The sequence below is a fragment of the Euprymna scolopes genome, chromosome 21, assembly GCF_053919585.1.
Source record: "Euprymna scolopes isolate OS-2025 chromosome 21, ASM5391958v1, whole genome shotgun sequence".
In the NCBI taxonomy this organism is placed as follows: Eukaryota; Metazoa; Mollusca; class Cephalopoda; order Sepiida; family Sepiolidae; genus Euprymna; species Euprymna scolopes.
The window spans coordinates 24,932,017-24,948,383 of NC_136502.1; the positions used below are offsets into that span (position 1 = coordinate 24,932,017).

The 16,367-nt window shown below is 28.0% G+C and overlaps 1 protein-coding gene across 1 annotated transcript in view; it reads left to right on the forward strand.

Annotated features, from left to right (window-relative positions):
• LOC145243079 (protocadherin Fat 4-like) overlaps nucleotides 1–16,367 on the forward strand; it is a 53,670-nt gene that overhangs the window by 26,587 nt on the left and 10,716 nt on the right. The window contains exons 7-10 of the mRNA XM_080106180.1: nucleotides 736–1,468; nucleotides 5,251–7,597; nucleotides 10,732–10,864; nucleotides 11,055–11,261. Of these exons, the coding sequence (XP_079962306.1) occupies nucleotides 736–1,468; nucleotides 5,251–7,597; nucleotides 10,732–10,864; nucleotides 11,055–11,261 (3,420 nt within the window). The remainder of the gene's footprint in view (nucleotides 1–735; nucleotides 1,469–5,250; nucleotides 7,598–10,731; nucleotides 10,865–11,054; nucleotides 11,262–16,367) is intronic.

Sequence of the window (16,367 nt, forward strand, 5' to 3'; positions counted from 1 at the left end):
AAGTTCTTGTTCCGTTCACTCACAGTTTCTGTTGAAAGTCGGGTCTATTTTCGATGATAATGAAAAATATTCCCTCCCCTATTAGATGTAATAATTAATTTAGACATTTGCTAAACTGACATCACACCTTAATTTTGGAATAAATTTGCAAGTAAGCCAGATACTAAAAAGTTCTGATAACAATTTCAACAATTTCACAGGCCTATAGTCTTCAAAATTAATTGATAAGGGTTGGAAACACCAAGTTATGATAAAAGTATGCTATTTTTTTAAATAAGAAACTAGTAATAGGATGGTAAAAATCTTAAACTTTTAGTACTATCTCAATCCAACAATTTTTATTAGAAAACTTCTTCAGAAACTTTTTAACCCTCAAAATACCACGGTATTTTGATCCAACTTTTAAAACTTTCGTCTATATCTTCCTGAAAATGCGATTTTTTGCTCCGATCTTCCAGCTTCCTGAATATTTCTAACCTATCATATAGTGTCAAAAAATCATAAATTTACAAAATAATTTTTTTCAGGGATGTCCTTGAGATGTACTAGACAGCATGATAGAAGATGTCAGCCAAACAATTGATACCCAGAGTGACGCTAAACAACTAGTAAATCGCACACTAACATACGAGTTTCTAACATTGTTGGGTTTTTGGCACAAAATACTTACGCCAATAGATAGAGTGCAAAAACGATTGCAAGACAAGACAATGAATTTTCACAATGCTGCCCTAGACATAAAAGGCCTAAGAGATCATTTCAATGATGCAAGAGAAAATTTAGTTGATGAATGCTTGGAAGATGGCAAGAACCTTTGTGAAAAATGGGACGTTGAAATCAAAAGAATGACAAGGGGAAAAACAAGAATGGCTGGTGAAAATGCACGAGATGCCGGGTTATCAAGAACAGATGAAATGAAACGAGTCATGAAGGGAGCTCTAGACCGCCTGCACAAAGAGATGGATGATCGATTCTCCCGGTTATTTGACATCGATTCCAAATGGGGCTTTCTGTTGGATGTCCAAGGCCTTTGTTACGGTCCTGACTCATCTGACTGTGAACAATTAGAGTCTATGTGTGAAAATTTAGGAGCTGTGTACAGTTCAGACATAGATGGCAAGCAATTATATGAGGAGATTATTGATTGCAAAATGTTGATATCAAGTCGTGCCAACTTAAAGTTATCGCGTCCTGAAGACCTTCTGACATTCATAGTTGAATATGGTGATGAGAGCGTATTTCCCAATCTTCGAATTGCTTTGCAAATATTGTTGACAATGGCAGTATCTATTGCAAGCTGCGAGCGAAGTTTCAGTAAACTGAAACTAATTCTTTCATGTCTCCGAGCCTCAATGAGTCAGGACAGATTGTGTGATCTAGCTTTGATGAGTATAGAAAGGGAAGAATTAGAGAAAACTAACTTTGATAAAATCATAGACGAATTTGCTTCCATAAAGGCACGAAAAGTGTTATTTTAGAATGTTATTATTGTAACAAAAAAGGCCGGATTTATTGAGGTTTATTGTGGTATGTTTGTTATCCTTCAATTTCTTCATAATAAAAATAAATGAAGTATGTTGTAGTCCTTTCTTTTTGGATAATTTAGAATTTTATCTCTTAAAGCAAGAATAACCATATAATTACTTTATTAAAACATTCATTTCATGGTTTATCTTTCGTTAAAATTGTGCCTGTATTATAATATTATGTAGGTTAGGTATATCTAAGGTATAAATTATTAAGAAGGGGCGCACATTCAAACTTTGCCATGGGCGCCATTTTACATAGGTACGCCACTGTTCATGAATTCAGAAATATTCAATTTTCTGTTTAGTTTTCAAGACGTAATTTAGGAAATATCTTTAAAGTTGAACATTAGAAAAAAGTAAAAGATTTGAATTTATAGTAATATTTATCCTGAAAATATTACATTTGAATGTTACAAATTTATTTCTCATTTGAACATTATCTGATTGCATATTTTAACTCAGTTTCATACAAAGATATTTGCATATTTACAATCATACAATACTATATGCCAGTATCAATAAAAAAAATAGATGCTTATTATTAGTTGTAGCAATATAAATATTACACACCATTGAAAAAACCTTAATTTATTTTAGAATGAAAGCAAATATATTCGAAAATTCAAGCTACTTATTAGGTTAGTGCAAAAATAATGTTATTTTTTGATGTTCAACTTCAAAGAATTATAACTCCTTTTATAACAGACATTATTAATTGAAATAAGAGCCATTAGAATCGACACATTTTTGCCAATAAGAAACAAGTTTATTTATGCCATTAGCATAGAAATCTGGAGTTCTAGAAGCAATGAAGTGATTGAAGGCCGATTCGGCATCATCTAGGCTTTTTAAGCATTTTTTGCACAGGAAATTGTTAAGATGCTCGAAAAAGTGATAATCGGTGGGCGAGAGGTCAGTTTAGCAACATGCGGATGAGTGTTGTTATGGAGAAGAATTGGTTCCTTCATACTGACCAATCTCGGGCACATATGTTGGAGCTTCTGGTGCACTTCGTCAATTTGTCGGCAGTACTTCTCCACCATAATCATTTCGCCCGGATTCAAGAAGCTGTGATGAATAAAACTGGCTGCAGACCACCAAACAGTCACCATGACATTTTTTTGGTGCAGTTTCAGCTTTGGGAAGTGTTGTGGAGCTTCTCTGGCATCCAACCACTGTGCCTAACATCGCCAGTTGTCGTAGAGGATCCACTTTTCATCACATGTCAAAAGAACTGGGTCTTTTTGTTGCGCAGAAGAAGCGTGGAAGACACCTCAAAATGACGATTTTTTTTTTATTATCATTGAATTCATGCGGCACCCATTAATCCAACTTTTTTGACTTCCCTATTTGTTTAAATGGTGAATGACTGTTGAGTGGTTAACCTTGAGTTCAACAGCAACTTCTCGTGTGATTTTGCAAGGACTGGCTTCAATTAAGGCTTTCAAATGTTTGTTATCAACCGCAGTCAGCCAGCTGCGACTGTCTTACTCTTCGAGGCTCTCGTCACCATTATGAAATTTCTTGAACCACCATTGTACCACACATTCATTAGTGGTTCGTGGGCCAAACACATTGATATCACGAGCTGTCTTGGCAGCTTTTCAACCTAGTTTGAACTGAAACAAGAAAAACGTGCGGATTTGAATTTTGTCCATGCTGACGAAAAGCCTGCAAAAAAGAAATAAATAAATGAAGAGATTGAGAATGGTAACGAATAACACGATTCGATGGAATGAAAAACATGCTTCAAAATGATATATAACATGACTATATATGTCAATGAATTAATTCAGAAATCATATATAAATGTAACATATGTGAGAAAACGATATTGTTTTTGCACCAACTTAATAATAAAATTGGCTAGAAATCTGGGAAAAAAAGTCTGGTTTTGTATTATTAAATAGTGGGACCCATATTCTCATGTTGCCCAGGAAAATTTAGAAAACTAAGATTTGCAATTCCGAGAAGTAAGTTAATGAAAGACTCTTATCACCTCAAATGTTAATTCACAATAAAAAATATTTGTAAAAAGGGTACTTATGCAGTTTATGGACTGTGCTATTTTTTACAAAGGATTTTCAAGTTAAATTCAATTTTTACAGTATCTTTGTTCATCAAATTGTTAAGTGAAAATACAGAATAGTTAACTATCATCCCTTTCCATATAAATAATGGGTTTCTAAATAATAACATTATTATTTCAGCAATATCCATAAACTGCAGAAGTACCATAACAAGTTAGAATGGATGAATATTGACTAACTTGTTTTTAATTTACAAAAAATAACATGGCTAATTTTCTTTTTCTGAATTAACCAAAGTACATTATAGTGGAATTTGATTTTATAATGAAATTAATGCGACAATGAAGATATTTGTTGACTTGTTTGTTTGTCTGTGGTATGTTTTGGAACTTTGTTTTAATTTACAATGTAAAACTGGATTACAACTTCCAGAAGTCAATTTATGGAAAAAAATACTGACAAGATTCTTTTCTCTCAAAATGTTAAGTTTCTATCCATGATATAAAAAATAGAACTAATATATATATATATATATATATATATATATATATATATATATATATATATATATATATAACAATCATTGAATAAGAAAAAAATAAGAACAAATAGTGAATTAATGACCTTTTACAAAGCAGTATACAAATTAGATAACGTAAAAACATTGATTACATACACCTAATCTGTATCATTCTTTTATTCTTAATATGAATTTGTCTTTTTAATCTTGCTGTCAATGCAATAAATACCACATACAGTACCTTTGACAACTATATATATATATATATATATATATATATATATATATATATATATACACACACATTTCACAGATTCTAGTATGACTATATGTATATTTCTCCAATCAATTTTTTATTTGGATTGAAAATGCATTGGCATGAACAACCAATCACAATTTTATAAAAATTATATTAAAAAAGTTTAATAAAAAATTGATTTCACCATCATGCATTTTAGTTTATTCACAAATAAGTTAATCATTTTAATTTTTTGTTAAAAGAAAAGAATAAATTATTTTGTGTCTCTTAAAAACTTGAAAGGAATTTGGAAACATTGTCAGATAAAAAAATAGTTTTGGTTTGAAATTTTTTAGCAAATTCTCATGTATTGGAAGATTGAAGATTTTTTTAAGGTTATTTACATAAAAAAATATCACCTTAAGTAGATTAATTACAGTTTTATAACAGTTTGACTCAATTACATTTTAATAACCAAACAATACTGTAATAATCAAATTTTACTTCCAGAATCCTTTTTCTTAAAATAATTTGGTAAAACATTCAAGTAAAGCTAGTATTTATGTAAAATATTTATATTTGTTTGAAAATTTTTATTTTAAAACAAGCTAATATTTTCTTTTTATTATCCACATTTATTAAAAAGTAAGAAAACAATATTATTTGAAATTGTATTTTCGATATTTTGGTTTTAAGTTTGACCACAAATAATTCATGTTTTTTTTCAAGTACATTTTCTATAATTATCACATGAATATATTTAATTTGGAAACAAAGTATGTAAAGTTATTATAATTGGATTTTTTTATTATTTTCAGACACATCTGGGATAACATTTTATTTTTAGATGAATTGAAATTTATAAGGGTATAGAATTGATTCATTATAAAATATGATATTACAACTGTGCATATTGTTTTTCATAATACATAGTTATCAGTGCACTGATCTTACTTATTATGTAGAGGAAGGAAAAAGTCCTCATACATACCTTGGAGATGTTGCTGCTGATTCAAGTGTCATTGACAGTGTACCATTTGAAGATAAAAACGAAGTGACATTCAGTTTATTGACACAAGGAGTGACAGGCACTTCTTTGTTTCATGTGTCTAAAGAAAGTGGTAAATTGTACACAGCCCAAACCCTTGATGCTGAGTCTCTATGTACATACAATGCAGAATGTTTTCAAATGGTTGATATTGCAGTGAAAAAGTTGACAACTGTTCTTAAGTTATTGGAAGTAAAAGTCATCATTCAAGATATTAATGATCATCAACCTGAGTTTCCAGAAAAACAAATTAACATACAGTTTGATGAAGATGATAAAAAAGGTGTGAGACGATCTGTTCCAAATGCTATTGATAGAGATATAAATGTTCCAAATTCAGAAATTATTTACAGTTTAATTAGGAAAAAAGGTGAACCATTTACTTTATCAGTTTCCAAAAGTGTTGATGGATCTTCACAACTTGCAATAAAATTAGAGGATGAACTTGACAGAGAAGCTAAAAATATGTATAACATTCAAATAATCGCAAAGAATAAAAAACCTCCTGCTAAAGAAAGTGTATTGGATATTCAAATTACAGTTAATGATGTGAATGATAATTCTCCAATCTTTTCTGAAAATGTTTATAATGTTACAATAAAAAACAAACCAGATGCTGCTTTAGCTGTTATCACTTTATCTGTAAAAGATTTAGATTTAGGTGAAAATGGTAAAATCTCATACAGTTTCAGTTCAAAAACATCAGACATTGCTAAAACTCATTTTGATTTAAATTCAGAAACTGGAGAAATTTTTTTGATGAAGAAATTTACAACTGGGCAAAAACTGAAATACAAGCTTTATGTAAAAGCTTCTGATGGAGGCAATCCTCCATTAAGCTCTCTGGCCATGGTTCAAGTGAATGTGATCAATGAACAGAACAATAGACCAATTATAAAAGTGACATTCTTTTCTTCATCCACAGAAAACACAGTTGATATCTCTGAAGATATTAAAGTCGGCAGCTTTATTGCTTATGTGAAAGTGACTGACCCTGATTCTGGTCAAAATGGAGATATTAGTTGCCATCTAAATCATGATAAATTTCAACTCCAAAGTCTGGACACAAAGAAATACCAAGTGATAGTTAAAAAGCCATTGGATAGAGAAAGTGAGGATCACCATGATATTATTGTTCATTGCGAGGATAAAGGATCTCCTGCTTTGGAAAGTGAGAAAAGATTTTCTGTTAAAGTGATGGATGTGAATGATGAAAAGCCGGCATTTTCCAAGAAGACATTTCAATTTAAGATCAATGAGAATGAAAAGTCTCGAGTTCACGTTGGCTCAATCAATGCCACAGATCCGGACTTGGGAGCTGGAAGTAAATTAAGTTATTCTCTCTTGCCAAGTAATAGACAGTTTTTACCTTTCAAAATTACTGACACTGGCTTGATTTCAACAATTATGTCACTGGATCATGAATTTCAAGATCTTTATGAATTTCATGTGTTAGTGAAAGATAATGGAAAGCCATCATTAAATGCTTCAGTGAATGTTGTTGTTGAGATCAGTGATAAAAATGATAATGCTCCATATTTTACATTTCCTAGTGTTAATCCTTATAATGTAGATGTTATCTACTATCCACATCATTCAAAGAACATCACTCAGATAAAGGCATCAGACAGTGACAGTCAAGAGAATGCATTTCTAAAATATGAAATAATCAGAGGCAATAGCAAACAGATATTCAGCATCAACCAGTACACTGGTTTGTTATGTTCAACTCATGTCCTAAGCCAACAAGATGCTGGCTCATATGAGCTGGAGTTTCTAGTGAAGGACAGTGGTAGCCCAGTTCTATCAGCCAGAACTACTGTATATTTGACACTGACTGTAAGCAACAAGACATCAGAAATGTTAAATGCCGTTAACATCAAAAAAGATAACAAGATCCACCTGACTTCAGCAATTATCATTGTGTCTGTAGCAGTGACAATAGCTGTGATCATTACAGCTTCAATCTCAGTGTGTATCCTTCGCTGTTGCAATCCTCGAAGTGTTCCAGTAGCAGAAGGCGGATATGTGAGTAGTGGTCAGAGACATTTGATAAGTCCTCCTTACCCAGCCAATCCTTGGTCTAATGTTGCTCTTCCTACAAGTGATGCAGTTGATATGAGAAGAAGCAGTCAACCACCAACACCCAGAATGCAAACCCATCCTTACTCAAGTGCTCAGCAAATGCTATCTTCTCAAGCATCTAAACCACCACCTGATTCAGTTTCACAGGTGAGATATTTTATTTATTAATCAATGTTTTTTTTTTTAACTTGTTCATCCTTTATCAAAAAATAAACATTATAATCGATTTTTGTTAAAATAATTTTCAGTATACTATATATAATTTTATGCAAATTATCTGTCCTATAAAACGTGTGTTGAGTGTGACACACTGAGATATTGTACTAGTGTAGCATTTATTGGTTAATCACATTAAATTTATTATGTAAGAGTGAATTAAAGAAAAAGGCATCAATATACTTTTATTCAATAAGTATTGCTTAGTTATGTTTTTCCTTGAAATAAACAATTATTTTTTAAAGTAAAAGGTTATATTTTTTTGCGTTTGAATGTCACTTCAAGAAAGGACCTGTTTTAGTTTGAAACAATTCAACTTAATTGTAAGTTATCCTTAAATGTCAATATTTTAATTAGAATTTAAAAAGATATATGTTTTATATTATTTTGACAGGCAATCAGAACAGATGGGTAACTTAATTGAAATATCAGAATACAATTTTGAGAAATCATTTTCACTTCCAATTTTAACAGATTAGATTAATTGTTCAAATCAATTGTTTAGGATTTATGTAGATGATTAAATTGTGCTTGCAATTTAAAAATGTTACAGAGTGCACCTGCCTGTCTTGATTTAAAGGTTGATTTATCCAATAATAATTTTGGAATAATAGATTTAAAACGTCAGAATATACAACAAGTAACCAAATTGTATTTACAATTTAAAAGTGTTACACAGGGCACCTGATAATCTACTTACCTGTCAACAATTAGGAGGCTGTACTATTTCTAAAATAAAACCACTTGACTTGGCAGCAGATCTGTCTTTCATGTGTGAAAATTTTCATTGACTGACCAACTGTAACATAGCAGAAAATGTGAAATATCTGTGATTGATCATAAGTTCTCAATAAAAGAACTGACCTTTGAAGGTTTCCTTAGACAAACAGTGTGAAGTGAGAGAGATAGAAAAATCAATAACTGATCAAAAATATGAATAAAATAAATTGAAAAGAATTTTCTGTAATTCAACCTTCTCTAATAGATAAAATCACAAAGGAAATTCCCCAACTTGTCTTTTTCCCCAATAAGAGCAACATAACTTTTTGTTTTTATTATTCTTATACGCCTGTGTTCCAATAAATAGTTCTTCTTGTTCATGCATATAAAACTGACGATTTACCCAACTATGTAAGTCGCATTATCAGCAAAGTTCTGGTGATCTTTCAAATACTGCATGAGCAAACCAGCATAAATTCATCCTTCTGATTATGCTAGCTGCTGAAAAGAGCAGATCTAGCGTGACACCATATCTGATGTCACTCAAATTCAAACTTAAAAAAAAAAAAAACTTGGTCACAAATTTTACTTGGTCATAAAATTTTACCTTAAAAAATTAGAAAACAATGTATGTTTACTTCTTGCAAACATATATTTGCTTCTTTTATAAATATTTTCATTTTTTTTACTTGTTCTTATGTATAAACAAAAACAAATGAGCAAAAAAGAATTAAAATTTTATAATAATATAACAGTATTTATTTGTGTTTATAAGTAATATACCAAAATATGTAACACTTGTCAAAGTTTCCTCATGCATTGATACATGGAAAGATGTGTAGAACATATCAACAAAATAGGTCAGTTTTAGTGATGAGATTATGAACTTGTCACAGAATTGGCATGGACGAAATAGGAGCAGTAGACAAAGAAATATCACTTTGGTGAATAAACTGAAAAGGAAAGAAGAGCAGGCATATTGCAACCTTGATAGACTAAAAAAGTTGAAAAGGTGAAAGTGGATTCTAAGTCAAATATTTTATATGGATGATCACATAGCTAAATCAATGAATCATTAACAACTTAATCATCATATGATCTGGTTCACTATGTTTTCTGGAAAAATATCAACCTCACACTTTTTTCAACCCCACACATGAGGTTTTAATGTAGCAATGTTAATTTAAGTAAAACACTTATAAGCATTAAAATAGATCGAAATGTCTCAAAATAACATGTAATTTTTTTCATTATGAAAAAGATATTTTTCACAGTAATTTTTTAAACGCTTCTACAATTTGATTAGTAATTTTAGTACCCTACCACCAAAAATACATTTATTTATTGAAAAATAATAAAAATGAAAAAAAAATGGATAGTGTAGTTTAAAAAAAAAAAAAAAATTATTATTAATTTGCATATTTTTGTTTTCTTTCCATACGATTACATACTCTAGAAAAAAGTTTTTTGGAATATAAATAAGTATTTATACAATGTACATCCTATCCCCAGTAAGCAATAAATTGTTGGTAAATTAATTGTTGTTTTTTTCATATTATTGAGATGGGATAAAAAACAAGTATATTTTGTGCTTTTAATTTTTCAAATTAGAAAACTTACAAGTCTTAATCTTTAGTAAAATATGAATATATGTATATATATTTTTATAGATTTATAAGATTTTCCATTATTTTTTAATATAAACATATTAAATGTTCAAGTGAATTTGAAAATAAGTGTTTACATTTGGAAAGGCAAGATACTTGAGTAAGTTTAAAATATGGTTTCATGTTAAACCTATTCTTTTCACCAGCTCGCATAACTGATATGTGGAAATCTGTACTTGGTTCAATCATGCACTTTATGACAGGTATTTTCCCTTCAATATATATGTGCATATAATGTAGATCTTAAAGCTAAAATATGTCCAAATGCACTTTCCAGAAGAAATAACAACCCATGCTGATAATGTGCATTAACATCATTTTTCATAGTTAATATTATCAATAAAGCATTTAGAGACTTACAGAAGAATTCTTAGTGATAACATAAACAAGAGTTAAGTGATGTTAATTGTAATAAGAATATTGATTTAATTAAAATTCTCTTTTTATTTGTTTGCTCTTATGTAGTTATTTAGAAAATAAATAACCCATATTTTAGCTATTATGATTATATTCCATAAAACAGATTATGATTGCTATTTAACTGAATTTCTCTACATGTATATCTGTAAAATTATGTTTTATTTAGTTTGTTATGAATTTCTTTATAAATTTTTAAAATTAATTGAACATTTATGAATTTTGCATAATTAAAATGATGATTTTTATTTCTTTTTTCAGATGTATATCCAGGATGTAGCACTGCCATCTGGTAGTGACAGAAACTGTAAAAGGCCTAACAGAACACAAGACTATTCCAGTAGAGGTTCTACAAAATCTCAGACTAATAACAGACAAACTGAAGATATGTTTGGTAAGTAATAAAATAATCCAATAATGATCAGTAGCAGCTTATTTTATAATTAATAAATTTTATTCATGCTATACATATATGAATTTTTTAACAGATATTTTGTAGGCTTTACTTATTACAATTTTATTTCATTAATATGTTTATTATTTATCTTAGTTATATAATTATCTAGAATATTTTTCCTTTTCAGATGCATACCCTTCTCAATATTGTAATCCTCCTCCATCACAAAATGACCAACCAGAAACCATAGAAACAAGGCCATTGGGACAGACTGCAAGCTACCCCAGTGATACCACAATTGTGGCTCGAGGCTTTTATACACCTTACATGAATGAAAATGGTCCTCATACCAATTCAAAGTCCTACTCAGGTGTTGAGAATAGTAGCTCTTCTGGTAGACATTTACAATCCAGCAATGTACCTGCAAGTGGTAGCCAATCTTCTATCAACAGACCTTTACCACCCGTACCACTTTAAAATAATGTTTCATAAAATTGGTCATGATGTATAGATTTTATCCCAAACATTGTATCATTATTTTTAATTGGAAAAATAAATGAATTACATAACAGAATATCATTTTAAATAACTTTAAAAGTTGCACATTTTATTCAAATATCAGGTTTAATTAAAAAAAAATTTGAAATTATTATTATAAACTAAACATTTTTATAACTTGATAAATAGATTTATTATATAAATTATAGCTGTTTATTTATACCTACACAAGAGTTGTATATATATATTATTAAAATATTGTCGATTACAAATTTTGTTTAATCAATTCTGTTTTTCAAATGCAAATAATTATATACATTTTTTTAAGAAAAATTAGTTTGAATATATAATGAAAAAATATTGTTTTTCATTATTTTAATAAATATATTATAATTTTTTCCACTATAATAAAAATAAAATAATATTAAAAATAAAAAGTAAATGTTCATTGTATAAATTATTGAACACTGGAATATAAAATACTGTTTATTTTATTTTAAGCAATTTTATTAATACCTAGATTTTAAATAATATTGGCAAAATTAATTATAATAGATAATTATCATTATTTATTTGATATATTTGGAGAATTTTTAACTTATGGAAGATGTTTATAGAAAAAATTAATAAAATAAAATTTGTTACTTATTCAATGACAAATTATGAAGCTAGTTTCACGTATAAGCAGCCATTACACACACATCACATAAATTAGGACACATTTCAGCTTTGTATTAACCACACAAAAGAAACCAAGATGCTATGGCACATTAGCAGCTGCAGCTGGAGTAATTTGCTTCCCGTTTTTATAATTTTCATTTTAATTTAAAATCATCAAATAATACACAAAAGGTAAGTTTGTTTCACTATTTTTTTCTTTTGGAAAGATTTTTTTAATCAAAATTTGACTTAAGATCAACAGAAGCTTATTTTATTGAAATCATTTGCTTCAAACGCCATTTTCTTTGTTAGGAGAAATTCTACATAATTTGTTAAATTTACAATTTTATAATAAATTTGTATCATCCATTTTTCAGAGTAGGTACATGTACATTTTCAATGTGATTTTTAAACAAATATTTATATCTTTAACATTTTCATGAAATTAGAAAATTTATTTATTCATATTCAAACACTCTAACACACACACAAATACACAACAGCAACAACAATAATAATTTGGTTGCTTTATAGATTTGTTATGTTCATTTAAATATATTTATTTTAGACTAAACTTAGTTTATATTTTATCACAATAAATATTTTTTTATTGTGAGATTTTTAACTATAAAATAAATTGTTTCAAATAGCTCAGAATGCATTAAAATATATAGAGCAATATTTCCAATAATATAGTTTTTTTTAATATTTAGGATGTAGGTAGTAGTAAACAGTAATATCAGTTTATATTCTCGCATTATATTGTTTTCTACTTCATATATAAAATCAGCCAGAAAACCTAGAACTAGCAATTTTTTAAACATTATAATTATTAAAAATGATATAATTAAAATTTGTTTTCTATTCATATTATTAATAGTCTTGTAATAACTGTAATTTAAAAGTGACTCAATAATCATATATGTACCCTCTCCTGTGTAAGCAATAAAAAAAAAAAAATGACAAAAAATCAGAAATAAATCATATTATTTTTAGCAAAACTTTTCCTCCGTGTATGTGTGTGTGTGTGTCTGTGTGTTTATATTCACAGTTTTTCCCTAGTTTTCTTGGCGTGTCTCTTCTTCTAACAGTAACTATATAATCTACTGAGATACAGTGTTCTTATTCTATGTTTCATGCCTTTTAGATATGTTGTATTAGTCTTCCTTTTTTTTTACTATCAAGTTCCTCCAATATGGATTGAAATCATCAGCTTTAGAATATCTCTTAATGCTAATTAACACTATATTCATTAGGTCAAGTATTCAGTGAATTTCTAGGATTTTTAAAACCTTAATCTTGAGTATGATTAATTATTTTACTCATATTGCATTTGCTATACTCAATTAGTCATTATGATCATTATTATTCTAATTCTGAAGTATCTGCCTTTTATTTCTTAATCATGGGTTCCTATATTATATTCATCTCTAAATGGTAACTGTAGTCTAGCATATATGTTGATTCTGTAAGTATACTTGTAGTTAATCTTTATCTATGATTTTAACCTTATTTTACATGGGTCACTGATCTCGCTTTTTCTTACAACATATTATTTGTTATGTTTCTCCTTAAGTTGCCTTTTTATAAAAGATATGGATAAAATTATTGTGATGAGAAAATTAAAATCAACACAAAAATAACATTTGATAATGATTTTGTGAAAAGTATTTTCTATGTTCATTTTCCCTTCAAAATATAGTTAAATTTATTTCTTCTTAAAATTAACTAATAGTTATGCATAATATTGCTATGAAGATATGTTGCTTAAATTTCCAAAATGTTTGCACTCAACCATTGTATTTTAAGTTTAATTTTCTTATTAAAAGTTATGATCTATGCTATTCAATCGATAAGTGAAAAATCCATGTTTTATTGCTTGCATAGAAATTAATATATGCATAAGATTTTGAAGACCTTCTTTTGAGATATTACTTAATAATTTTGTACATTTTAATTATAATATTTGATTATTTACTATTATTTATTATTGTTGTTGATTATTCAAAATGTTAAAATTACTTATATATGGATACATCTACACTGGTAGCTAAATTGAATATTGAACTGCTTATATCTTCGGTTCTATGGGATGAAACTACATGAAAATTTGCAGGCTTTTTGAAGATTATAATACTATTTTATGGTTAAAATTTTATGACAATTGGTAAAAACGAACCTATATTTTCAAATCAATAAAACATGCACAACATTTGCCTACATTTATATATGGCAGGCTAGGTTCAGTTTTGCTGCTTTGGGATTAATTTTGCTTAGAGTTTTTCTTTGCTTGGTTGTCTTCTCTGTGACCTTGCCAGGCCACTAATAACTTTTTAACAGTTTAAAAACTATACAACACTTTGAAAATAATATATGGAAAAACCCTAGAGGCCACTTTTGCCAACAAACTCATTAAGAGTTAATTGTTGGTATATCAAAAGATGCAAAGAAAAAAAAATTAAATTGCCACACAAGAGCAAATACTTGGGGATATACGAGTCTATGTGTCAACACTGTTTAGTCATATAGTGAAGCCCTCAATATATTTTAGATATAAAATAAAATATGTATTATATACGTTTGAAGCCAAAACAATGCATTATTACAAAATAAACAGACATTTATTTGGTTTGAAATTTATATTGAAATTCCTAAATATATTTCAAAGCAAAGCTTTATCTTCAATATGTCTTTTTTCTTTTTTTTTTTTTTTTTGCCAGTTCGTTTGTTGTTTTTACGGTAGTTTTTTAAATCTCGGAACGGTGCGTTTTAAAAAACTGTCATTATCTGCAACAAAGAGATGAAACTTTCAGATCATGAATGCATGAGTTCAGTCATCATAACAATGTAATATTCAATCCCCTCTGATCCATTCGGGCAGAATAAAAAATATGAAGCATTACTTTTGGAACATCTCTCGTATTTGCAGCCTGAATGGAATGTTCAGATGGCTTGAAGTAATAGAATGCCGTATGACTGAGAAATGCTAGAAATATTTGTTAAATATCACATTTAAACATCTAATAAATGTAAACAAGATAAAAAATAAAGATTTAAGGATGTTTTTTTAATTAATGTTAAAATGTTATAAATTATCTCCCTTTATATAATTATAATTTTCCAATTCTTTTGAAATTCGAGAAATAAAATATTGAATTTCAAGTGAAACTAGTGGTATCTTCTGAATTGTCATGATGCAGTAACGAAAATATCCAAAAATTAAAAAAAAAAACAATAAGGTATAAAATTAATTATTAATGAAAACAGTTTTAAACACAATTAGCAAAAATTAAGTTTTCTTAAATTTACCAAAGATTTTCAGTTTTCAGAAAATAATTACCTCCCTATTGTTACAATTAGAAAGAACTCTTCAGTTTGTTTTTTTTTTTTTTTTTTGCAAACCTTAATTGTCTCAAAAACTATTTTCGTAAATAATTAATTTTCTACCTAATCATTTTTCATAATTTTTGGATATGTTCATTATTATGACATGACACTTCAGTGGATATCATTGGTTTCAGTTGAAATTCAATATTTCAATTTCCAAATTTTCCTACAATAATAAAGAAGAATCACTTTTCCTTTGCAAGTATTATTCACAGAACATAAATAACTTCACTGAAAGGAATTGTTTTGAATTCATTGATTTGGTGGCTTTCATTCTTAATTATTTTTTATTTTAAATTGGGAGTTGGTTAGTAACTGTAATGCAAAGCAGGAATTTAATAACTATTAAATATATATAAATTTAGAATAGATTATCTTTTAAGATTAATATAAAAGAATATTTTTATCCAATAGAAATCTTTTACTTTATGTCTTTTACCTTATATATTTTTCATTTGTTTTACATTAAACTAAAAATATTATAAAAATAAAAAAAAAATTCTTTCTGTTGTAAAAGCTAACCTAGTTCTTGCTAAAATATATTTTAATTAAAAAAATAATAATGCTATAAAATGTTAAATTTCAACAGAAATAAATGTTTACAATATAAACTGTACTGTAATAATTCTTTATTTTTCTTGAATATTAGCATTTGGTATATTAATGAATAGGATAAGTTTGAAGAATTGATTACTATAAAATACATAATTTATTATGCTAATAAAATGTACAAAGGCTTCCTTTTTTCTATACCAAAATTTAGAACAAAATTTAGTACAATCTTTTGTGAAAAACTGTGTACTTAAAAGTGATTAAAATATGGTATAATGTTGAATATATAAAAGGATTGAAAGAAAATTTGACCAAAACAAAAAAGGTTGCATTTATATGAAAGCACAAGTGCTGTGTGGATTTTATTATTTTATATGATTTATTATGGGTTATTTTTATATAC